Here is a 25,340-nt window from a genome sequence, read left to right as displayed (position 1 = left end):
TATTAATCCCGAGCGCGACGGCCATCATCTGCTTTTCTTGATAATACTTATACTCAGGAGTTTCTTCCTCATGGCTTAATAAACACTTAATAAACACTCAACTTGACATAAATAAGATATTTGACTTTTAAATACTGCTGCCACCGGGTTTTATCAAAGAATTTGAATTTAAAAAATGAAATGGCACAATTTACAAAAGGAATAAACATGTCTATCTCTAGGTGCATATATTGAATAATTTACCATTTAATGTAACTACAAATATAATTTCACAGACATGCGGAGGCCAAAGACGTCACCCAACCCCCCCTTACCCCTAACCCCTCCCCCAACGCCTCCCCCCCCCCCCAGTTTATGACGGTGCAGGTTTGATTGACATGCAAGATGAGGACTACAGGTGGAGCTGCTGTAGAGCCACGCCCATCAGGTGGTGCCAGGGGGCGGGGCCAGGTCACGGCCACGGCCGGCTTCTTTACGACTTCACGTCCTGCTTCTTCTTCTGGAACTTCCTGAACTGCGACTGGATGGCCACGGCGGCCTTCTCCGTCTCCGGATCGCGCATGTCGATGTCAAAGTCCTCTGCCGCCGCGTCCTTCTGCTCACCTGGACGAGAGAGGTGAGGGGTCACTGAGCGAGAACCAGGCCCCATGTTTCCTACGCTACGTGTTTTAATAGGGGGAGCCCAGGCAGTGTACTCAAGACAAACAAGGAAACGCTAAGTCAGTGAATGTGTGCCAATATATCTTTTAATGGAGTGCTGAGAACAGCACTCCTTATTTTTGCCTTCAAATGCTTTATTTTTTAATTTAATTTATATTGTAAGTCTCACACACTTCTTGAGCTTTGTTGGATTGAAGCACTGTCTGGAAGTAGAAATGGCTTTTTAAAATATGTAAGTGGAGGGTTGAATTATGATAAAAAAAACACTTAATCCAAGATTGGAAACATAACCAATTCAGCCTATAGTTTCGGTTGAGACCACTCCAAATAGGGCTGTTATGAGCAAGTTCGTACTTTGTGTTGCACATTGCGCATCACAAAGTATGTGGAAAACATTGTAGCATTTAAAATGATGTTCATTATCCCTCGTGCAAAAAGTTGAAGAAATGAATAACCCCTCTGTCCTTCAATGTTCCTTTCGTCATGCTATTTCCCTGATGTGAAGCCGTGCAAGCATTTTTAAACACAGTGAAGTGAACAGTTGGTGACATTGTAAAATTCATTATTTTTAACACCTGAATATATTAAAACATATATTGGTGCAAAAAAACCCAGGGGAAACGTTTGGAAGGCTGTGTCAAAACACATGGATTGTCTGCTTCCCCATGTGCAGACGTGCATTAGTTCAAGCAGGAAGCAGAAAGGCCCGGAAACAAACCACTTACATTTAGCCTGAGCCTTCTTCTGAGGGCCTTGGGAGAAAGATGAGTGATAAGGCGAGACGCAACTTTAATCATTACAAAATGCCACTCCGTCTGCTTGGCTTTTACTTATAACACAAGAAGCAGACAACATCAACACAGAGGTTCTTCAATTTGGTTTAAAGTCTGACTTGTCCTGTGTGTGTGTGTGTGTGTGTGTGTGTGTGTGTGTGTGTGTGTGTGTGTGCACGTGTCTGAGAGAGAGTGTGTGTGTCGTAGATAATTTAAAAGGTATGGTCCTCATCACAAACTTTAATCTGACTAAGTGCCCCATCTAAAGAAGTAACACACACAGCCCTCTTTACACAAGGCAATCAAACACAGTTCCATGGCCAATGACTTCCATGGCCAATAAGGTGTTAGTGAGAATTGTTATTTTCGCAAAGGATGCATATTCGCACTCTAAAAGATATATAGTGCTGCTGGCCCACTAACAATCTATCAGCCAATTGCAGTGGAGGATGTGTTGCGGGTTATGGTTAGGATGTGGTCATATTTCGGTTGAACCTGAATGTTAGTGTCAGTTAGGTATACCATACCTTGTCCAGATGCTGGCTTGCTGTTGCCAGACATGGGCGCAGATCCTTGTCTCTGCAAAGGGCAGAAGATGGGTAGAACATTTTAAGAAATTGTATGAAAAATAAGCATGTATTTACCAGTTTTTCCAAAAGACAACTATGCTAGATCTAGTTTAGAGCTGATGTGTCATGATGCCTATCACAACCCATTCACGTGACTTCCTGACACATAAAATTGATATAAGGGCTTGAACCGTGTCTTTCTGAAAAGATAGCAAGAAACTTGCTTTTGCAGCGCTTTCTTTGTAGTGACTCCAATTTCGTGGTAGTCGTACGCCTTGGGTTTTCTCAGATCCCCTGAACGTCGCTTTGGATGAAAGCGTCTGACTGAATGCAAATGTACCCAATCAGCACTGAGACACGGCACATTTATGTTCTATTTTTTTTTTACAAATGAAGAGGCGGCCCAGATAATTTATGCGCAGTCCTAATATACATAATGCAGTATATCCTAACAGAAAGATATAGAGGGCAGGACAGCCAAGTTTTGTCTAAGATTTTGTGGTCTTGAAACAAAACCCTAATATTTACTCAAATGGGTTTTTCCACAGCACCACACTGCTGATCTGCTGTCAACGTAACAAATTAATACTTGTGTGCTGTACCTCGATGTTACGGAAAACAGCTCCTGGTGGGTCTAGTTTACAAAATGAAATGATGTGTTTTTCCCTTAAAACATTATATATTCACGGCACAAATTGAATATTTGAATAGCAATAACTATTTATGATGCTGCGCTGACACACTACAGACGCATTCATTTTTAATTAAACTTTGATTTGCTTTGTTATCCGAGTTTATATCTGCTGCAGAGAATTTCCCTTCCGTCTTTATCTGTGGTCTAGCATGAATTATTAACCACAGGCTGTTGTTGACATTCCCAAATGTCAGGGCAATGGGAACAAAAAATACATAAACCCTTACTTCATATCACTTGTTATTTCCCCAGCAACATAGAGAGGCCCAATAAATAGGATTAAGCAGAACTAGAAAAAAGCATGTGCCATCTGTTTCTCTGTTTGCATGGGGAAAGCAACAGGGGAAGCTGCAACTGGGGTTCACAAAACACCATGCTGGCTCTCATCTGCTTGCAGTGTCCCTGTAGCCGTCAGTTGACCGGGGGGGGGGGGGTACTGCCTCACACACCAGACACCTCCGCCAACCGTCAACACAGCAGTGAGAATCCCCTGTGATTGCCATGGTATCAGCCAGGTGCCATTTTGCACAGAGAGAAAATTATGTCAACATTTCCAACACAATTGTGTGTGTGGTTAATGAGCTACCCCAAAACAAACACCACTTCTGAAGCTGGCCGTATTTGCTCATTCTTTGGGTACTTTCATTGAGGCTGACCCACACTGCTATGTGGTGTGCTGCATATCTTTATTTGCCTTTATTTCAGCTCCCACTCCCTCTAAATCTTTGAGTTCCCCCTCTGCTCTCCCCCATGGCCCCTCCTCTTTCATCCCTCAGTCTTCCAGCAGAATGTGTGATACACCGTGCAGCTGGGTCACAGCATTAAGACCCACAGGGAGAGATACACGGAAGCTAATCCAACTTCAAAGAGATAGGAACGCTCCTCCACATTATCACACATTTTAGCTACAAAGATTTGGAAAGTTTCATTTACCAGTGCATATCAATGTGGTTAATAATAATAAAAACATCCCATTTGCTCGTTCATGAGTGGCAGCTATGGTGAGCACCAAAATGTGTACTGCTTCGCTAGAACTGAATAATATATTGTTGAAGTGACAATCCTACAATCGACATCATTGCAAGCAGATATGATGGCAGTTTACTTTTCTTTACCTTTTTCCCCCTCTTTCTCATCTGTCTATCTGGAGGTCTTTCTGTCTATGTCTCTCTGTCTTTCTCTCTATCTGTTGGCCTGTCTGTCTGGCTGTTTGCTGGTACAACTGTAGGCCTGTCTGTTGGCCTGTCTAGTTTGAATTCTGCCTGGATACTGTCTGGGGATCTTACATAACTATAATTAAATACATTGAGGCATTACCCCGCCGTCTATTTTCCAGGCCCTAATTCCCCCTTTCAGCTGCGCTTTCATCTCTTTCACCAAGTAAATTGTGCTAGCAATGAAGGAACAATGAGTGGAGGTAGTAGCAGTGGTGGTGGTGGTGATGAGGTGGTGTTTTATATAAGGAACGCCTTAAGTGAATTTCAAGTATGAGATGTTAGTCACGACTCGCGCAGCCTGCTGTGATGGGCTTATGGCTGCTAGCCGTTATTTCCAGCCACTTACATTCTTCTACAATATTGCAAATAATCAATCTTGAAGTATTTGACAGCCTCATATTTTTCCAACTCTTTGGGGTTGTAACTTTAGATTTGGATCTGCGGTAGGTTTGTATACCACAGACAAAATAAACACAACTATATACAACATCCAGTACATGAACCATACCCAAACCTAACCTAAACCCAATACAAAACCAGGATGTAATTAAGTCCAACAGTTTAATCAAAAAGTGAATCGATAAATGTTGATAAATGTATCTTTTGACTGAGTTTGTTTCTACTCATTCTTAAATGGAGATTCACCAATTATGATGTTTGCTTCCATTATCTTTTCCTTCTGAGTTGAGGTTAATTAGTCGTTTAGACTAATTGCAAACTAGGTTAATTGCCAATTAAGCACCAGGTGTGCCCCTCCTGTGCTGGGCTCCGTAACTCAGCTGTTAGAACAAGAGAAGGTTTGGAAAGGCGGCCATGTTCCCTGACATCCAGACCTAAGGTATTGACATTGACGTTGGAAGATAAATCCTGATTTTCCTGAACTGTATCGCTACGTGGTCCAACCTCCTGTAGTGCGTTGTAGTTGTAGTACTATCTCCGTCTGTCTGACCATCCATCCGTCTCTCCCCCCGTTTGGCTTCTTGACAAGTTTCTCAACTAGCTTTCATCAACCCTCCCAATCTCTGGACCACTTTAGGAGTGTCACCAGGCTTTTAGGACCCTCCCGTATCTCACGCCCGGTGGCTGGAATGTCGTTGATCAGGAATTGCATATGTGTGATTTATTGCTTCCATCGTATATTTGTTCAACCAATACTTTGCAGACTTGCTCTTTATTCACACATCTGACATTTTTCAGAAGTGAAAAATCAAGAAATGTATATTCTATTTAATTATATAAGTCTCTCAAATGCCGGCTATATACTCACAGAGGTTAGCAGAGGTATATTATACACATTATTATCTTACTGTTATTATTATTTAATTTTGCCTTTACTTTCAGTTTTTGTTTCTGTAATTTGCTGCTATACCACTATATCCTAAATAGATATTGAGCATCTCTTCTGAAAATGCCATGAAGCAAAGCAACACAACTACTGTAAATGATCTTTAGCAAACAAAATCAAACGGGTTCTTTTTTTTCTCTGGATCTAATTTGCAGATTGTTTCTGCATCAGCATGTTGAGAATCAGCGGCCGTGGGCTGGGGGCCAGGAACGCCAACTCAGCATCCCCCATAAAGAATGAGGGAACTCATAGTCAGGGATACATTAAAGAAATGCTTCAATGCAGCGAAAGTATCGATCCTGCTGGCAAGTATACTCCTGACTGAGCTATGTACAAATGTGCTGCATGCGTTTTCATTTTTGGCAAATGGACCATTCACCCTTTAGCTTCTAGCCTCAGTTATGTTTTGTGTAGGATTTGGCCACATCTTATTCATAGGCAACACATTGCAAGTTTAATTAGGCTTTTTTATTTTACCTTTATTTGTATGTTGCCTTTAAGTCACTGATGCAATGCAACACAACAGCCCCTTACTTTTGTTGCAGCAGGATATCCAAAGGTTAGTTCACCAAGTCTCCCCAACTGTGTGCACAATGTCCATCTATCCATCTATCTATCTAACAAATGTGCAATTGGGTTGAACCTTCCTATCCACTAGTGATGGGTAGAAATACTTAATCTTATTTTGTCAGGGATGACAGGGCTCAGACCAGTGGAGGTGCACCAAGTAAGCTGCTACGAGGAGGAGCATGGCATCATAGCATCTAGTTTGTTTGTGCCAAATTCTGCGTTAATTGCATCGCCACATTTCCAAACAGGCAGCATAATGTTTGCTTAGTCCCAAATTCCCAATCCTGTAGATATGTATAATCCTCCACCTCATGCAAATGATGTTGATAATTATGCTGTGTGATTATTATGCCCTAGCACATAGTAATGATGTACTGAGCAGTGAAGGACATGACACTAAAACCCAAAGCTTAGGTTTGACGAACAGCAAATATATTTGTCCACTCTTTCCCTTTAATGAAAAAGCTGTCCTAGGTTTTTAAATACAGAAATAGGCCGTGTTGGTGACTGCATGATTAATAGGTAAAAACTATTAATGTGTGTCTAACAGAGTTTGTCAAATACTCTTGTTTCCAACGGAGGAGAAATGTAAAATAAATAAATAATCATCCCAGGGTGAGTCTAGCAGATATGGTTATTTTGGCAGGATGGGATGGATATATATTCTCACTTACTATTAAGAATTTACCAAGAGGAGAGATAAAGTAGGTCAGACGTGGCTCTTCCCAGTATGTGGCGAGCCCTTGGAGGCCGTCATACATCAGTACTACAGCAGAAACATGGACCACGCCATCTCTAGTAGGTACCCATAACCAGCTAGATTGAAAGACAACACGCAACTAGAATAGCTAATTATCCATGTCAGCCTTACCGTCAGCTTATTGTCTCTGAACGGGTAACACATTGGTGTTTGTTCGTACAAATCAATCAATAGGAGAAGGTTATTAAGTTATTAGTTGTGAAATGAAATCTAAACAATACTATACCTTAAATTTGACATTTATAGGGCCTCTGACCATTTCAAAACAGCCTAAAAATGAAATTAGACTCACGATTATGCATGGTATAATTTTTAAATGGAAATGTATATGTATTTCTCCAAAGCCCCCTGGTAACTTATGTTAGTTATGTTCCCCTTTAATTCACTTGAATTTCTTTAGTATTATCATGTTAGACAGCAAAACATGGATGTGGAGTGTTTGGATAGCCTGCTGTAACTGTTGAAGCAGCACTAATGATAAAGCAGCATGGCGTTCTCACAGATCTTTAACCTTTTGTGAGACTGGCTGTCGCAGCATATATATATATATACAGTACCCGCTATAATGGATGGCATGGATTCACTCACTCTCACTCGCACTAAAAGCACTGCTGCTGCTGTTCAAAATATAATCAATCCAACACTGTCGCAATAATATTGTTTTGTACAGCCTGCCCAACCCAAGCCCCAAGGCTGATCTTCTTTTGGTTTTGTTGGTTTATTTGTCTTGTATGTCTTGCCGTTGTCTTCTGAGATTTTTCAGGCCCAAGTTCCCTCTTTCAGCTGCGCTTTCATCTCTTTCAGCAAGTCATTCGTGCTAGCAATGAAGGAACGATGAGGAGAGTATTGGTGGTGGTGATGATGAGGTGGTATTTTATACATGAAAAGCCTGAAGTGAATTTCAAGTATGAGTATGTTATTTGTCTTAAAACCATTCTGTAGTCCTCTCAATGAAATATATAAAATCTATCTCGATGATTAATCTAGTTTAATTATAATAAGAACTGGACTACAAGAAGTAAAAAGAGGCTTTTTGCATTCAAAATGTATTTGTCAGTTGAAGTTTACGCTAATCACACCGTTGTTTTATGTCCACAAAATATGCAGTCCAATAGTGTATTTGAGTAAAATGGGGTTTCTTTCTATTACTCAGTCATGTCTTTAAGTACCCTTCAGACAAGTCAATGTAGAAAACATCACGTCAAAATAAATCATGTTATGGTATCATTATGTAAATGTTATGTCAGGATTTTTATCCTAATTTTCAGTAAAAAGGCTGCTCTTACTTTGGAGTTCAGATCCTCTCAATAAGACTTTAGATATTCTACACATTCTGCCTTTTCCACATTCTGCCTTTTCCAATCACAGACTGCCAGAGTTGGGATTTAGCCAGGTTACAGAGAGTTTAGATGGATTACAGATTATTTCTGTGTAATCTCTGCTCTATGTGAAGGCGATTAGGGTCAGTGACCAGAGCTCACAACAACAACTTAAACATTGAAAATTGTAGATTATTTTCGTAAGGACGTTGCAATGTAAAAACACTAATTTAAAACACATTTGTGCTTTTTGACAGCAACTTTTCATTTGGTCGTCAAAGTTAATTCTTTATGAGATGTGTCGACTGACAAAAAAAGATTCATAATCCCAAAGCTCTATCTGCTTTACCACTTGCACCAATTGTGGTGACAAATGCAGTCCTTTACTAAGAGATGGCCTGAATGAAGACCAACTATGTCTGCAGCATTGGGCACTTTGGGCCAGAATCGAGGGCAAGACAAAGATTTAGCCTGGGGCATGTAGTACAGGGACGGGGTTGAGTGGAGGAAGATGGAGGTGAGAGGAGAAGCAAGGGAGCGAGGATGGAGGTGAAGAGTTGTTTTGCATTGATTCTCATTTAATTATTCATCGCCGGTCCCATCCTCCCCTCTCAGTGGTGCTTCTTTATGGGCACATAAATCCATCCCTGGCACCAGGAGTGCTGCTGGATCTCCGGGGCAGGGGGGTTTTCCTTGGCGTAATGTCTTATTTATAATGCGGCTGGGAGGAGCGCTTCAACGCGTATTAAGCAAGCCTGTGCTGCAGATTTACGGCAACTGCCGGCACAACTTTTAGTCTTAACCCGATGACAGAACGCAGAGCTAGAGCGGGCCGGACGCTGGACGCTTTCTTGTCGATGAAACGGCATTGACATGTGTTTCGCTTTAGCACATTTTGGGAATGCGCCGCTGGTGTGGCTCAGCCAGTGCAGATGTGAAAAAAGTGTAGTGATGGGACTAGCAAAGCTTCTCCATCTGGCAATGCATGCTCTCTGTCTCTCTAACTCTCTGTCTATCTTCCCCTCCCTGTCTGTCTCTGTCTCACTCATTCTCTCTGTCTCCCTCTCTACCTGTCACACTCTCTCTCTCTCTCTCTCTCTCTCTCTCTCTCTCTTTCTGTCTCCTTCTGTCTACCTCTCTGTCTCTGTCTCCCTCTCTGTCACTCAATCTCTCCCTCTATTCTTTTGTCACTCCCCTTACCTCCCCCATTCTGTCACTCACTCTCCCTCTATCTCCCTTTCTCTTACACTCTTATTCTTAATCACCATACTTCAATCTGGTCTTTATCTATATCTATATCATAGTATATCATAGTATTTATCATAGTATTTATGTGCCAAAGGGTTTGTCAGTATAAATCAGTGCATTGTTATAATGTTTAATTGTAGCCTAAATATACTTCGACTTTACAGGCATAGCTAAAAAAGCTAAAATCTAACATAGCCCAAACCTGTCCCTATGTACCTGTCTTATGAAGCACTGCTTGGGTTCTTATCTCGGGTCTCCAAATGCTCTCTTTGTTTCCATTAATACGAAGACGATAGGATCTTAAGGTTTGAGGCTCACCCGTTTTTCAAGCCCACTGTGAAATGTTTCATTCTCTAGGTCAGCGGCTAACCTTGAATAATTCAGTAACTGTAGGATTTGCTCTTTCACGAGTGCAGGCTTGATCACAGATAGGAGGATGGCTTTAGTGCGGCCACAGGGAGGAAGGCAAACGCTCTAAACACCAGGATGCGAGTTAAAACATGGATTATTCTCTGATTTGTTGGGTTGAGCAAGTTTTTTTGCTAATGCATTTTATCTTCTGTGATTATGAGGGCCAGTGAATGTCTGTTTTGTGTGCCTCCTCATGCTTTGAGAAATAGTTAAAATGATGTGAAGTTAGGACTTATTTTGATATCCTGATAATATAGCCTACTTTATGCTAGTTGCATAATCATTATATAGGCCTATATATAATATGAAAACAAGCTTTAACAGGCATACGTTCATAATGAATAACTACTTGGCTATTCAGAGTAGCAACTTATTGCAAAAATAATTAAACAACGAATAATATAATATTTACTGTCATTCACTTCTTGCCTCAGAGTTGCTGCATGGAATGAGCAATGTGCAGGACAATTACTGTCGTTAAACCGTAACACTTTTCTATCAAGTTTCATTTGTAAAGTGTGTTGCCGTTTATAGTTTGGTAAGAAAGTCGTAAAACAGAGATGCCCTCCTGTCCTAATAAACCCCTTCGTATCGTTTTATTTGAATCATCATCATCACGACAATTAAAACGTGTGAGCTACCACTAAACTACCGCGTGCATGCTGTAAAAGATGCATCCAGTTTATTTTACGCGCTTAATTTTTAAAGGAATTGAGTTGAGACGTGTCACGTCTATCTGCGCATCTCATATGACATAAAAAGGGTTTGTATTAAAACAACACGAACTAGCACCTACCTCACTCATGGTTAGGGATCGGTAATTCAGTGGAGCGAAAACGGCGTTTCCAGTATCTTTGCGCGTGAGGCAGTCGAGTGAAAGTAGTCCTGGGGGCTCGTGGCTGGTGTACTGTGCTGGAGGTTTTATAGGCGGGTTGAGCAGAGGCAAAGCATCTTGTCAGCATTTGCAATAAACCAATGGGGGCTGTTTACCCAAATCTGATTCGAACCTCTATTTTATCTTCTAACTTAGATGTGTCTTAGAGGCAATATCATCTATAGCCTACTTCAATATAATGAATATCAGCTATTATCAAATGTATTGAGGAGCATGGTCTCATTGTGTGGTGGTGTACCAGGTTTCTTCATTTGAATGACATGTTCGATGGAAATGTCAGAATACTATGAATTGCACATCATTTTAGGTAATATAAATGAAATACAGGCTCACAGTCTCAAAATAACTGTGTGTGTGTGTGTGTGTGTGTGTGTGTGTGTGTGTGTGTGTGTGTGTGTGCACGTGCGTGTGCGTGTGTGTGTGTGTGTGTGTGTGTGTGTGTGTGTTCGGTGCACGTGTGTTTGTCTGCCTGCTTGCAAGTGTGTCTGTGTGTATCTGTGTGTGCGTGTGTGTGTGTGAAAACATTCATCACCGACTACCTCAACGTATTCTCTATCAATCACGGTTTAATCAGAGGACCCCACCGCACTACAGGGCCCCACGCCACTCAGGGAGTCCAGTCCTAGGGCCAGAACCCTTATCTTTCATTGATCACCACTGGCTTCCAGCATGGATTCAATTGGACGGTGTACTGCCACAGAATACATTAAGTCCAGGGCCCTTTGAATACCAGCACGAGTATCCCTCTGTAATCACTGCTGAGGAAACATGCTGCACGCAATGCGCATCATTTATTAATAACGTCATCTAAATGGTGTAAACATTATAGGGCGCCTGTCTATTTTAGGTTTTAAGTTGTTCAATCTATATATCTGAGTGATATATATATATATAAGTATTTAATGTGTTTATTTTCCAAACTTGATCCACATCACTCATACACCCTTCAGTAGTTTTTGTCTCCTAATTGCCATTTTGCTCACACATTTTAATTGGAGATGCATTTGCATAAAGAGCTCTTAATGACTCATTAGTCCGTTTAAACTCGCAGAAGGGATGATGTCCGCGCGATGTGAGATGAATAAATGTCATCGTTTGCTCTGTGCGATGGGTCGGTGATTTACGAGCGGTGCCTGGGCACTGCCATGTTGAATCTGTATTCTAACTGCTCCTCAGGCGCCTGAGCAGAATCACAAACAAGACATTACTCATTGGTTGGTGGTACCCAGCTTTAAAGCTCCACACCTGTCGATGGTATAAATACTTAATGTGTTTTTACCTTCTGTGACTTTTTAAGTGAGCCAAGGCTTGTTTGTTCAGGATTTATTCAGATTTATTCATAAATATATCCTAAGTAAGTTTTCCATAAGTTTTATGGAAATAGTGCTAGAATCCATCTCCCCTATTACAAAATTGCTATTGCTTCAGTTTTGGCAGGACAGCAACATAACCTTATGAGTAAGATTGAACAACAATCATAACTGTTATGTTGTTCACATGTATGTGAACGATGCTGTTCTGTTCTTCTGCATCTGTGCTGCTATTGTACTGCAGAAGCCGAGTGCACTACAGGGACACATTACGGACTGTAACCTAAAACTCTACAGTTATTGCTCTGGCCGTTCTCACCCCCTCTCTAAATTGAGACATAAATTACTGGATGAGTCCAGGCTGGGCTCATCCAGCTCGGGATCTTGATGTAAAGAGCAGGACGTGTGGCCTGTGAAGATTGCACTAGCAATGAGTTAAAACGAGTGCCTGACTCTTTTCAACACATGCACTCATCCAATGGCCTCCCAATCTAGAGGTGCTGGAAACCCAACAGGATAAGATTTACTTTGTTGTTCCCAGACGGTACATTTGGTACAGGGGATGTACGACTATAGAGACCCCCAACCCACCCCCTTTATTTATTTAATATTAGTTTTTGCCTGCACACATTCTCTATTCCCCTACAGTAGTCGTGTATTTGTTGCTCACACTGCAGAATGTGGAGTGGAACATGGACAAAATACATTTATTCTAAAAATAAATTATATCCCATATATATATATATATGTATGTATGGGATAATGTTATTTTAAGAGCTTGTTAAACACAGATTGCACATTAAAATTGCATTCATCAAAATATTCCACTACTGCTATTTTAATGAGCAGATATGAAAGGCTTTTATTTAAAAAAAAAAATCTGATTAATTAATTACCAATTCACAGGATTGATTATAAATGTAAACAAAATAGTTTCATTTTCTGCTGATTGATAATGGCAATAACAATTTTACAGCCCATTCCTTTGATTTGCTAAATGGTCATAATCTTTGTCACACATTTACATTTGCCTATACTACAGCATGTGTTGTGTAGCACAGTGTTTCTGTGCAACCATCTTCCCCTTACGTCAAGATGTGTGTTGTCAATCTATTTAAAGCAGCGCATTTCGGTCTATTTTTGAAAATGACCTGACAGAAAAACAGTTCCCTCCCCATCATGAAAAGGACTGTCAGCGGCCACACAACACTGCATCTCAGTAATGATGCATCCTGGGTTCTTAGTACACAAGAGGTGCATAGACTCTGTGGGGCTCTCATAGGCATTGGGATTCTGCTCATGCCCCTACCCCCCCCCCCCCCCACACACACACACACCCTGAGCGCCTTGCCAACCGCTAGCCAGACGAACCATCCCCAATCCCTTCAGCACCCAAGTCAATTTGATGATTAAAGGCTGCTTTGATGGGATTAATTTGGTGGGCATCCATTATGTCACGGTGAAAGTGCTTACACGGTCAACCTGAGAGGCAGGATAAGGTGAGAGGGGGCCGCATTACAATTGCATTATATTATGACTTATCAATAGCCATCCCCTGCAGCGCCGTTTATTATTTTTATTGCTTTGTTTCATTAACTCTTTCAGCCGTTCCCTGCTTAAGTTAATTACCTATATCTCACAGGGCCAGGGAGGAGGGCATTACAGCCCTTGTCTAAATCCACTCCTTGTTCCCTTGCATGTTTTCCAGAGCTATCTAAAAGGAGGTGGATAAAATATGTCCTGAAAGCTGTAGGCAAAACAGAAACCTTGAGCAGGGATTTGCATGCGGCCAGAAGGAGAATTAAATTCTCTGCAGTTTGCCTGTACTTTTATATTCACACTTTCTGAAAAGCTGACAAATAGAGCAAATAGAGTAGAAAACAATCATATGAGTGAATGGTAAAGAGCTGAAGATTGACTGATTCAGATGTGAGTCTCCCCCCTCCCCCCCTCCCTTCATGTCAAGCTGATGCAGCAGGGCTCTGTCATTCGTCACTTTCATGATGAGGACAGTGGCACACACGGGCGGTATTGCTTGAGATGTCGCCGAGGAACCATCTTGAGAGGTCCTGGTAGCTCTCCCCCTCTGTAATAATTGAACAAGAGTTTGCATGTATCAGAGCTGACGCGTCTGCTGCCAGCGTCCACAGACTCAACTTATTTATTTTGTGTGTAACTTTGAAGTACTGCGAGAAATGACCTGAATTAGTACTGAAAGCTTGCGGCCTCAATGGTGCCCAGAGCCAGGAAAGCTATTAAAAAATGTATATGGGCAACTTAATTAGCTACTTTATCTTTCTTTTTAAATCAAACGTCATTTCAGATGACGTTAAAGCCTTGCTAGTAAGGAGGGAGCAAAAAACATGCGTGGTTGCCGTCACAAAATAGTTTTTACATGGCAGCTGTGAATCTAGCATTTGGAGAGTAGAAAGGGGAGAATGTGCATCCCACTGAAGGTCAGCTCGGTTAGGTTGAGGCTCCAGTTCCAGCTACAGAGGTCATTCAAGGTGGCTCAGTGCAGTAGATCCACTCTGATTGGTCACACTGAGGTACGTGTGTAAAGACTGTTGTGCCATTCAATTGTTGATAGTAATAATGATAATAATAATAATAATAATAATAGATGTAGCCTGTAATAGCAAATTACAGCGCTTTGCTAGGGATGAGAAAATGCCGTGAAATTCACCACCAGTGGTCCAGCTATCAGTCTTTTCAGGCACATTGTCAACATGGGAAGTGGAATGCATTTTTCTATGTATGGATGTTTAACGTATCCATCTTTGTCAAGGAGGTAATGTATGTTGTTGTCCATTAGATATGTCAGCAAGACGGATGAATGTAGAATGTGTCTTTTCCCACCAGGCTGGCTGAACTCATGCCCCATATGGAGCTATATATAGAAGCTATAGCATATAAACAGCGATGTGTTTGTCTCTGATGTGTGTGTGTTTGGGTGTGTGTGTGGGTGTGTACGTGCGTGTGTGTGCGTGTGTGTGTGTGTGTGTGTGTGTGTGTGTGTGTGTGTGATTAAATTATTCTGTTCTTCATACAATGGATGCAGACAGCCTACTGTTCTGGTTAATTCCAAAACTTGCTTTGCACCAAGCATACAACTGACCACCGCTGCATCGTGCATGCATACCTGAAACAATGACGAGGTGGCCCTGAGCTCTGCTGACCAAAACACACCAAAGTCCGGAGACATCTTGTGCTAACCAGTTAATTATTGAGTCATTCAATGTTCTCACGTAATTCACGTTAACTCTCACTCTTCATCTTTTTCATCCCTCAATGAACGCTAAGGTCCTGGCTGTTTGTTTGTATGTGCAGTGCAGCTACTGCATGGCCTGTACCCTCTGCAGGGGTCAGCCCACCAGACATAGTGTACATGTTCCTATAGGCTCATTTTTTGTCATAAGTCTAGCTTTCATCTTTTTTACCAGAAGTTAAAGGAGTATTTTAAATGTTGAATCTCATAAACTGTAAACTTGTGTCCACTTGTTTGTATTGTTTTTTTTTAAATTTTCAGTTGTTCTAATTGTGGTTGTTCTTTGTGATCTCAGCTTGTATTTCGCTTTGATGAAAGTGTCTGCTGAATCACTAACTACTATAGTTAACTATTATAAGACTATGTAACTAGCAGAGTCCTGCATTCTAGCCTCTCATGAATTGCCTACTATCATAGTGTTATTAAGTAATGTTGAAGAAGAAGGAAAAAAAACAGTTCACTCATTTATTAATCATCTCTATATGAAACACACTTCTGGATTAGAAGTGACATTAATTCAACCCTGTTTGATGGGAGTGTTTCAAGACAGAATATGTTAAATGGCAAATATGTTAATGCATTACCATTAACATTTACTAATGTATTCATTGATTAAGTTCATAAATTACCCTCATCTGAATCTGTCTATTAAAACAGGGGTCATTAACTCACCAAAGATTGGCTACATAAAATGGAAGCAGCATACAGAGGCACCATAATGTGTAACGTGCTTGATTTCGTCACAAGAGGCATGGCTAACGTCATACAAAGCTCCAAACGGGACAATGGCGACAGAATCATCAATTGCATCTTAATTAAAACAGGCTAGTTGTGGTTGTGTCTCGAGACATGGCAGGCACATTTTATGAGGCTTACCGTTGAGCAAACGGTATAAACATAAATTCAGCAGAGCAACCCATAAAATGTATACATTAAAGCTTATTAAATATGTCGATCTCGAGGCATTGAGATCCACAAGTGTATCCTTGTTTCCCAGAAAATACAAAAAAACTGTATATAATTTAAATGTATGGAGGTAAACTGTGTTTTCTCTTTCGCACCTTGATCTCATTTTTGTTTTATATCACAGTGATGGTCCAGTATCACAACTCTGACTGTCTTTCTTCACTTTTGGAGAGAAACATGGCGGCACACGTAGAGATAGCATTAATATAAAACGCCCAACGTCTTCACACGTGGGTGACGTGTCTGTGTTTTCTGTACTCCAGGACGTTCTCAGCGCGGGGGTAGTCATTATCTCTGTTCCGGGCTGGGTTATCAACCGGAGGAATCTATAGGTAAAAGTGAAATAAAAAGGGGTGATGTGGATGGATCTCTTTACCCATATTACGTTCCATGTTGTACATTTTTAGCAGACCATCTGTTTTGGAACCAACCAATGAGAGTGGAGGATGAGGATTAAATGCAAATTATGTTCTTTAAAATAGAGCGGATAAGTACTACTCATACTCATTCCCTATTGTGAACATTGTGTATAGTACAGTTTTATGACAGTAGGAGCCGAGGAAAGTAACTCAGTGCAAAATAAACCTCATGACAATTTGTTATGAGCAATAACAATGTGTAAATAATTCATCGTTCTTTTCCCCCCCCTCCATTGACTGATGGCATAGCAAGTGTATACATAGTTAGTTACATACATTAGTGTTTAATTGAGTGTTTGAATGATATATTGCAAATAGCGAATAATTAATATATGTGTCAACGTACAATCACAACAACACAGATTTGCAAATGGAATAGTTATAGTGCTATGCGAGCAGCTGTTACTAACATGCTGTCAACTGTACTACTTATGTTTCCTTAGTAATAACTTTGTTGATTTTGTTACCTGATAAATGCGAGGGCTGTTGTTCTGACTTAGATCACTTTCAACACTTGGAGTCACGCCTGCAAAAGAGAGGAGAGCCGAATGTTATAGTGTTATAATGTGTGTGTGTTCGGTGTGTGTGAGTGAGTGGTGCTCACCATGGAACTGATTCATGTTTTAGTACACACAGACACATGAACTGTTATTTTCTTCAGGTATAAACGTTAAATATTTGATGTGTTTGTGTGCATGCATGCGTACGTGCGTGTGTGCGAGCAGGCCCATGGTCTGTACTTGTTCGATCATCCATTGCAAATCCCAGGTTAATGGTTCCCTGTCGGGGCCGTGCTGCAGCTCGACCCTGCAACCTCCCTTCCCTGTGAACACACACAGCCAATGATCACGTAGATGTCTATCATAGAGGCGTTAGGCATAGATGGCATTTCAACAAAAACAATTGCCAGTAACTTCACCTTACCTTAATTCATTTTCTGAAAAAAAGAATAGATAGATAGATAGATTAGAAAAATGGATTAGAATTATAAAAATATAGCAATTCAAATGTAATCAATTCAAATATTATTCTTATTGGTTAGGGGTTTGGTTGGCAGTTGATAATTTGATGTCAAATATATGATATATGAAATGCTGTTATTTTCCTCCTTACATTGTATTCTATAATTAGTGAAAAGACAAGAATTGTAGGATGTTTAAAAAACAACAAGAATATTTAGCAGATTTTTGCAGATGCCATAGTTGTAGTCCCACTAGAGCTGTAGTCATTGATTACCTTTTTCCTTCTTCCGCCTGATGCAGAAGAATATCAATATGATGAGCAGCACCAGTAGTGCAGCGATTGAAAAAGACAAAACCACAGCAATCAGGACGGTCCAGTCGGTTGGCGTAGGGACTGTCAACAAAGGACACACACACACACACACACACACACACACACACACACACACCTGAGCTTATTTTGTTATAATACATACAACATGTAATATGCAGCGTATTTCAATCACTTTTTATAATATATGTATGGTTTGATATAGCCCTGGGTGCTTGATTGGGTTCAAACAGAAGTGATGGCTGCAGTGTGTGTTTGCATGTGTGTGTGTGTGTGTGTGTGTGTGTATGTGTGTGTAGTATGCTTAGTGCAAGTGAAGAAATGCAAGCTCTTCAAACGTGTCACTATTAGATTGAAAGAGTCAGCATCTAGGTAACCCTAGCCCACAATGTAATAATAATATGGAATGGTTTGGCTGATGCTACTGATGAGGTTGAGTGTAAAATGACTACTACAGGGCAACTAGTGTGTGTCTATGACACTTGTATGGAAAGTGTCTGTTTCAGAGGTCAGTTACATGTCATAGAAGAGCAGGTGCGTACACACACCGTGCCTACGGGTAGACTGTGTGCACATTTGGGGGACCAAACCCAAAGCCTTTCGGCTGGGAGTCGAGTACCCTAATCACCGCACCATCCTGACCTTCTACCCCCCCCCCCCCCCCCCTCCATTCCTCCACATTATCACAATAGATCCTAAACACAGATAAGACAGAAAAGCCAGAAATCCCATTTCCTGTCATTTCTGTTGTTCAGTTTCAAAATAATGAAAAAGAGCAGTTACTCACCGACGGAGAGGAAGACGGTCTGGAGCTCGGTCGCGGCCGAGAGGGACACCCGGCACTGCACCTTGGCGTCCCGGACCGCCGTCATGGTCAGGACACTGGTGCCGTTGAAGGTGGTCCCTTGTTCCTGGAAGGTGGTGTTGTAGAGGCTGGTGCTGGCCGGCTGCCCGTCCAGCAGCCAGCTCACCTCGGGAGCGGGGGACCAGCCGGACACCTCGCACCGGAACTCCACCTGCTGGTCCTGGTTCACCGTCTGGTTCCCGGACAGGATTTTCACTGTGCCCCGCTCTGAGAGAGAGAGAGGGAGAGAGAGAGAGGGAGAGAGAGAGAGAGAGAGAGAGAGAGAGAGAGAGAGAGAGAGAGAGAGAGAGAGAGAGAGAGAGAGAGGGGGGGGGGGGGAGAGAGAGAGAGAGAGAGAGAGAGAGAGAGAGAGAGAGAGAGAGAGAGAGAGAGAGAGAGAGAGAGAGCATCTTCAAGTTAAAAGTTAATTGTCATCTAGAGGGGTCAGGTCATTGGTATACAACACTCTGGAGTCCACAGAACTGTTCAAAGAACGATACATTGATTAGGGTTTGTCTAAAGCAAACATCCTCATCATCCTCCACATCCATCTGCTCCAAGGCTCTGACCTTCCTTCACCAGTTAAGCAATCACCATTATATGTACACCACCCAAGCTAAAGGGTAAAACTGTTACTAACTAATGCTGCATATCTTTAATACAACAATGATTGATATATACAATATATTCACAGGGAAAAAAATCATGAGCCTGAACTTTTTACCCTGGGAGGTAAGCGGGCCCCTAAGCCAAGATATATGCCCTGATCAACATAATTGTCAAGCGGGATCCAGGGGTATGCTCCCCTGGAAGAAAATTTGGATAAATAGTCCCTTAAATGATAGATTCTGGTGAATTTTGTGGAAATAAATTGACAACATTCAGACATGAGATGAACAAACCAAATATAAGCCTATATTACAGTAGCATCTTTGTGTAGAGCACCAGAGCTCTTGGGAGCTCAGTAATACCTGCTTTTAACTAGTCACTTACCTGTGTACATATTGCTTGTATAGCATACTGAGACTACAGATACTTCAGCCATACCAAGAAAGGTCAGTAGGTGGCAATTATAATACTCCAAAGTAAACTAGGAATTGATTAGTAGCCTAACCATTGACTAAAGGGCATGAACAAGGTGGCATTCATTTTTCTGCAAAATATGCACTATTTATTTTAAATACATTTTGAAACAGTTACAGTGCAACAAAAACGTATATAATACTACAACCCTAAAGTTGTTTATTCAAAACAATTTGCTATTAAGAGAATACTATTTAATAGAAAACTAAAAAATATAGCTTACTAAAGATAAGATATTATAAGATAGCTCGCATGCTGCCTCGAGACAGACAGATGCGTAAGGGCGGATTTATCCTCCGCTAACTGAATTAGAATTAATTAGAATAAATGAATTAGAATAAAAGTAAGTAGTTACCAGGCAAAGTAATTATTTGCGTTACTGTAAAAAAAGCTTTATAGATGCGTGTGTTGTTGTGAGATGCTTCATTAGATTCATCGTCAAAGTCTTCGCTCCTGGACATAATGTACACTTTACACGTTCTTGCCTTTGACCTCAATGAATTAGTGCTCATATCTCCACCTTCAAAATGCCAACTTTTCATCGGATTGCTCCGGACTCGACATCTCTGCTGCTTCTTCGAATCTGTTTGGTGTGTGTGTGGTGCGCGTGGCCTGGCTTGTGTGTAAAAACACTGGCTCCGATTGGCTACCATGAAACATGACTCTCCTCACTAGCAGTTTGTGTGTGGAGCCAGGGGTGCGTTCGTATTATGCACTTTATTCAATCAATTCATAGTAATGCACCGCATTTAACGTTCAGTAACGATAACGGTGTTGTAACGACGGAAACAGTAATTAGTTAGATTACCCCGTTACTGAAAAAATAACGGCGTTACCTTACGCCGTTCTTTTAAACGGCGTTATTACAAACACTGATGGTAAACACAAAACACATTCGCACGTGGAGTGACTGCTGAATCTGAAGACTAGCCCCTACCCTATTTCTGATTGGCTTAAGTAGGCCTACTGGTGTGGTTAGAGTGAAAGCGCCTCTCCGATCTTGGGAAGTGTCAGAGCACGCGAATGCGAACCTGATTTTATTTTTATTTTTTTCCGCAGACACGTCGGTATGCTGGAATTCCGGCGTGGCGCCGGAACGCTATCAGCCCTGTATTCATCATACATAACATATCTCCAATGCATTATTTATGTTCCCTTCAATGTATTGCTGCACTACTGACTTTAAGTGGCTGATGTCATTATACGTTTCGGGAACATCGTTAGGAAAACAGCCAATCAGTAACGGGCATGTTAATGGAAGAGCTACACTCAAGGTTTAGTGTCATCAACCCAAGAGCCAAATAATACCATAATAACACATGCCAGCAGGTCCAAAACCACCACAGGCAGGCCAGACTTGGGACGCACTCGTAGTCAAGTACGATTGCCCCCCCCACTGTGCCGCTGGCCTGTGCTCACACTAGGCAATCTCAACTGGGCCTGAATACGGTTGCCTCTTGTACATATAGGTTGCGTATGTCGTGTGCGCATGTCGGCTCATTAGCATCTGTACCGTGGCCTGAGCACACCTCTCCGAAGTGTACTGAGGCCACGGAATTTAACTGTACTTGAGTACGGATGGCGTGCTCACACTAGCCAAACGATCTAGACTTTACTGTACTTGAGTACGGATGGCGTGCTCACACTAGCCAAACGATCTAGACTTTACTGTACTTGAGTACGGATGGCGTGCTCACACTAGCCAAACGATCTAGACTTTAGGGGGCAAACGTACTCGGGCACGGTACAGATGGCCTAGTGTGAGTGCGCCCATGGATGAGCCAGGATAACCTCACCGACCAATAAAAACAGTAAAGACCAGCAAAACTCTGACAGGATGAACATCTTCATCAACATCTCGATCACTTATTTCAGACTTAGCAAGAAGGTTATATCAGCCATCAACAAAGAAACAACGTTGTTCTCATTTTAGACATAACGTCCCTCATGTGGAATATGCAACATTTTGAGAGCGGCTTCAAGTAAAATGCTTCACACACAACCCGTGTCTGACAAGCAGTTGCACACATGATCAAGCACTGCAGCACATGAATTTGTGTCCTTCAGGCATCGTTTACTCTCCTCTATGCTATCTTGGAGCCTCACACTACACATCACTACAGATCCCCTGTCACTCCTCTTTGACATGTTTTGCGGCTGCTGAAAAGGAAAATGTTCCACAGATGTAACATCCATCCCTGCAGAGCAAGGGATGGATGTTTCTCGATCCGTCCTTTGGGAGCGACCCGTGTCTGATTTAAGTAACCCCTGAAAGCTTGATATCTCAGTGTGTTCTCGAGCTCCTCCTTCAGCAGAGCTGATTCAGATAAGGTACTAGTCAGCCGTTTACCACTGAACACACTACACTAGAGTCAATCAGTGTCAACGCCAACTCAACTCACAGTCCCTTCAATGTGTCATCTGCATGACATCAGCATGACCGCTAAATGCAACATCACCTGGCTGACACTAATGCAACCAAGAAAAGTGTTAATAATAAATAATACAAAATAAATAATAATGCAAAATTTAAAATAGTATAATCAAGAAAAACAATGTGTGTTCTTATTATAATTTCATAAGCAGAACATTGATTTGTTGTTGTTGTTGTTGTTGTTGTTGTTGTTGTTGTTGTTGTGGTGGTGGTACCTTGCACCTGGAGGGTGGCTGTCTTGAACCCGATGGTGCCCTGGATGGTGCAGACCACCGGGCCGCTGTCGTTCTTACGGACGTTGACGATGGTAAACTCCCAGGCACCACCTGTGCTGCCTTGGGTGGAGATGTTGCGAGCTACGTAACGCGGCGAGAACGATAGGACGCCGTCGGTCCTGAGGATGGTCAGCACCAGCTGAGGGCCGACGTGCCAGGTCATGATGGCCCAGTCCGCCGTCACGTTGGCTTTAAAGCTCACATTGGAGCCCTGCAGGGCGGCCACGCTCAGGGGCTCCAGGGAAAGCTGCGCCCCCACTGGGAGAAAAACAGCAACCAAGCCATTGCATTGCTATTCAATATTTAGTCACTCAGGCATTCCTTCTCATGCAAAGCGTCTGAACTTTATTGCTTTCAATGTGAGGATGCTTTCTCATACATAAATGAGCAAGTATGGCTAGGCTGATCTTGCTCAAGGAGGCCCATAGGTAGGCTGCTGCACACATCAATGTTTGAAGCCAGAACCCTCCAGCTAAAATGTGTCTTTTTATTTTATTTGGGTTTCTATCTGCTCTACTGTATCTCTTGTCTAGCTCTTCCAGATGAGAGTTCTGTGTTGTTGTGGTGTTTGTTTAATTCTTATGTGGACTTTGATACAGTGCTATAAATAAAGCTCCTTGTTATTCCTGTTCCGCGTCTGCAACGTTGACAGGTGTTGAATGCCCTTCAGTTGAACTTGGTTCTTTGAAAGTATTAGAGGAGGATCTTGGCAATGTACAGACAATTCCTTTTCTTATACCTACCGTATTATCTGTGGCAAAGTTTGACAATGACTGTCAAAAGGAAATGAATCTGTCAACATTTTCTGCCTAATTTGTCTACCTGAGTAAAATCCTACTCCAATACATATTATCTCATAACCAACCCCTTTGAAGTTGACAATAGGGACAATAGGATAAATGTATTGGGCATGGGGGCCGGATAGTGTATAGAGGGTAGGATGTAGGCTGACCCCAAGTCGAAAGTTCTTGGGTTTGATCCCCAATGTCCACAGCCTACCTGCAGGTTTCCATGAGAATTATAGCTGACCCTGCCTTCCTCCTTATCTGAAATGACTGAAACTCACTCTGGATTAAAGCATCTCATGAATAGTTGCACCAGCTATAAATAGCTAAACACTGCTCCCTTGTGTACCCATATGAGTGTTATGTAACATATATCATTAGAAAGCATAGACAGTACAGAGACACACTAGTAATTATTACTGATGGCATACATAGTTCACCTCAATTGTCTGTTTCGGTGGTAAATGCCTAGAAGACACACCTCTTTGTTCTGAGATCTTTTAGTTTGCAAAGGGTGCATTTGCCATTACACCACAGTTACTTTCGGACTAAGATTGATAGTCGAACCATCAACCACCAGAATGTTCTTTTCTTTTCTTTCAGTAAACCTTTTTAGAACAAGTAGCAAACATGCCTTGAAATAATTCAAATATAAAAAATATTAAAATACAGTTGGTAGAAATGGCATCAGTGTAGAAGTAAATTGTTAGAAGGTTAACACACACACACACACACAGACACACACACGCACACACACACACACAGCCTCTATTTATTAACCTCCCTTTCCATTTTTCTCTTCTACTTATCAGCTGCATTAAAAGCACTTAATACATATGTATGCTGACCTCCAGATCCAAACAGCAGGAGAAAGGCGAGCAGGTGTTTGTACATAGCGTCCATTTATGAGTCATGCTTTTCTTCCAATTCTGAAAGACAAAAGCAAAAACACTCCACAAATTTCTTATCTTATACAGACCATGATAAAAAAAAGTGTATGTGCATGTCAATAGCAAGCTATGAGGTAATTTTCTACAGATAAAATTAAAAAATAAACTAAAAACTGTATACAAAATCTGCGGTTCAGACCTTCTCAGAGATTTGTTTAATAGCTTAATTTACTCGCTTAATAATTCATGAGACCCTGGCTAATTCAAACCTGGCTACGGCCCTGGTTATGCGTTGTGAAGGAAACTCACATTTAGTGACTGATTCACATAGCTTTAATACTAAACTGATTCCCATTACATCAACTCTGTGATGCAACACGAATGGGGCCTTTTTAGATGTCAGATGTCAATATGAAGCAAAAGTATGAAGCTAAAAAAGAAGGAAACATGATATCAATACAAAATGCTTACACACAGATTCAGGATTTCTCTAATGGATAAAGTTAACTATGACATAATGCCCCTTATAACTACCATTGTGATTTTCTATTGTAACTACCAAATATTTTCTCAATGCCTCATGATTCCTTGACAGACCTACCTTGAAAGCCCTTTATAAAACAAACCGGTCATGGAACAAACACCACTAGGCACACCAATGAATCCTTATTGTCTGCCATCCCCACCCAGGTAAATATTTTGAAACCGGTTCTGCCATCAGTTAATGTATGTTCCCCAGATTAGATTGTGATGACTAAAAGTAAAAACGGCAGCAAGTTCAAAGCAAAAAAAAAAGGAAAACTGTGATCTGCTGTATAATTAAGCTTTCTCAGTCCAAGTGAGTTTCAATTGAGCTCGGGGCTCAGTTCCAACAGGCTGTCGTGGATTCCTTGATCTGAGCTTCAACACATCCTTCATCCCATTCTGTCCCCATGACAGCCTCTTATCAACGGTTCTCCTCAAACCACTTATTTTATTTAAAGAAAATAAGGATGTTAAATACTCTATAACACACACACACACACACAGGAAATCACCCCCTTATTAATTGACCCACCTTCACTCACCTCATGACAGACCTCTCCGTGGGACAGCGACATGGATCATGGCTTCGCTTCCTGAAACAGCACCTTCTGAGCTGAAGGGAGTTAACCCTGCCCTCACACACACGGAGGGAACAAGGTCCATCCAGCTCCATTATGACGGGTGTCTGCTTTGCATACCTGGGAGTCACCTGGTGGCCAGCACTGCAGTGGTTTGCTGACATGTTTAAGGGTGTGTGTGTGTGTGTGTGTGTGTGTGTGTGTGTGTG

At 41.6% G+C, this 25,340-nt stretch overlaps 2 protein-coding genes across 2 annotated transcripts; both read right to left on the bottom strand.

The window, feature by feature from the left end:
- Positions 1-372: 372 nt before the first annotated feature.
- On the bottom strand, positions 373-10,483 carry pcp4a (Purkinje cell protein 4a). The gene is made up of 3 exons (XM_084474037.1): positions 10,363-10,483; positions 1,961-2,012; positions 373-603 (listed from the first exon to the last, which is right to left on the bottom strand). The coding sequence occupies exons 1-3, from the start codon at positions 10,369-10,371 to the stop codon at positions 473-475; spliced, it is 192 nt and encodes a 63-aa protein (XP_084330163.1). The 5' UTR covers positions 10,372-10,483; the 3' UTR covers positions 373-472.
- Positions 10,484-15,744: 5,261 nt separating this feature from the next.
- igsf5a (immunoglobulin superfamily, member 5a) lies at positions 15,745-25,133 on the bottom strand. Its single transcript, XM_084473834.1, has 9 exons — positions 25,096-25,133; positions 23,987-24,067; positions 22,294-22,611; positions 18,505-18,789; positions 17,661-17,780; positions 17,349-17,361; positions 17,132-17,247; positions 16,892-16,950; positions 15,745-16,331 (listed from the first exon to the last, which is right to left on the bottom strand). Exons 2-9 carry the CDS (start codon positions 24,039-24,041, stop codon positions 16,230-16,232), a joined length of 1,068 nt encoding a protein of 355 aa, XP_084329960.1. The 5' UTR covers positions 24,042-24,067; positions 25,096-25,133; the 3' UTR covers positions 15,745-16,229.
- Positions 25,134-25,340: the final 207 nt, after the last annotated feature.

Source organism: Micromesistius poutassou (genome assembly GCF_964030765.1).
Source record: "Micromesistius poutassou genome assembly, chromosome: 10".
NCBI lineage: Eukaryota > Metazoa > Chordata > Actinopteri > Gadiformes > Gadidae > Micromesistius > Micromesistius poutassou.
Note: the sequence above shows the minus strand (reverse complement) of the source record. Positions and strands in the feature narration are given on the sequence as shown.

Coding starts and splice junctions, on each gene's coding strand:
- pcp4a (XM_084474037.1), bottom strand. Junction 604..1,960: donor CAAGCCAGCATCTGGACAAG/GTATGGTATACC, acceptor TCTCTCGTCCAG/GTGAGCAGAAGGACGCGGCG.
- igsf5a (XM_084473834.1), bottom strand. CDS start 24,041: ATGGACGCTATGTACAAACACCTGCTCGCCTTTCTCCTGCTGTTTGGA. Junction 18,790..22,293: donor AGCCACCCTCCAGGTGCAAG/GTACCACCACCA, acceptor TCTCTCTCTCAG/AGCGGGGCACAGTGAAAATC. Junction 16,951..17,131: donor GCCTGCTCGCACACACGCAC/GTACGCATGCAT, acceptor TCTCTTTTGCAG/GCGTGACTCCAAGTGTTGAA.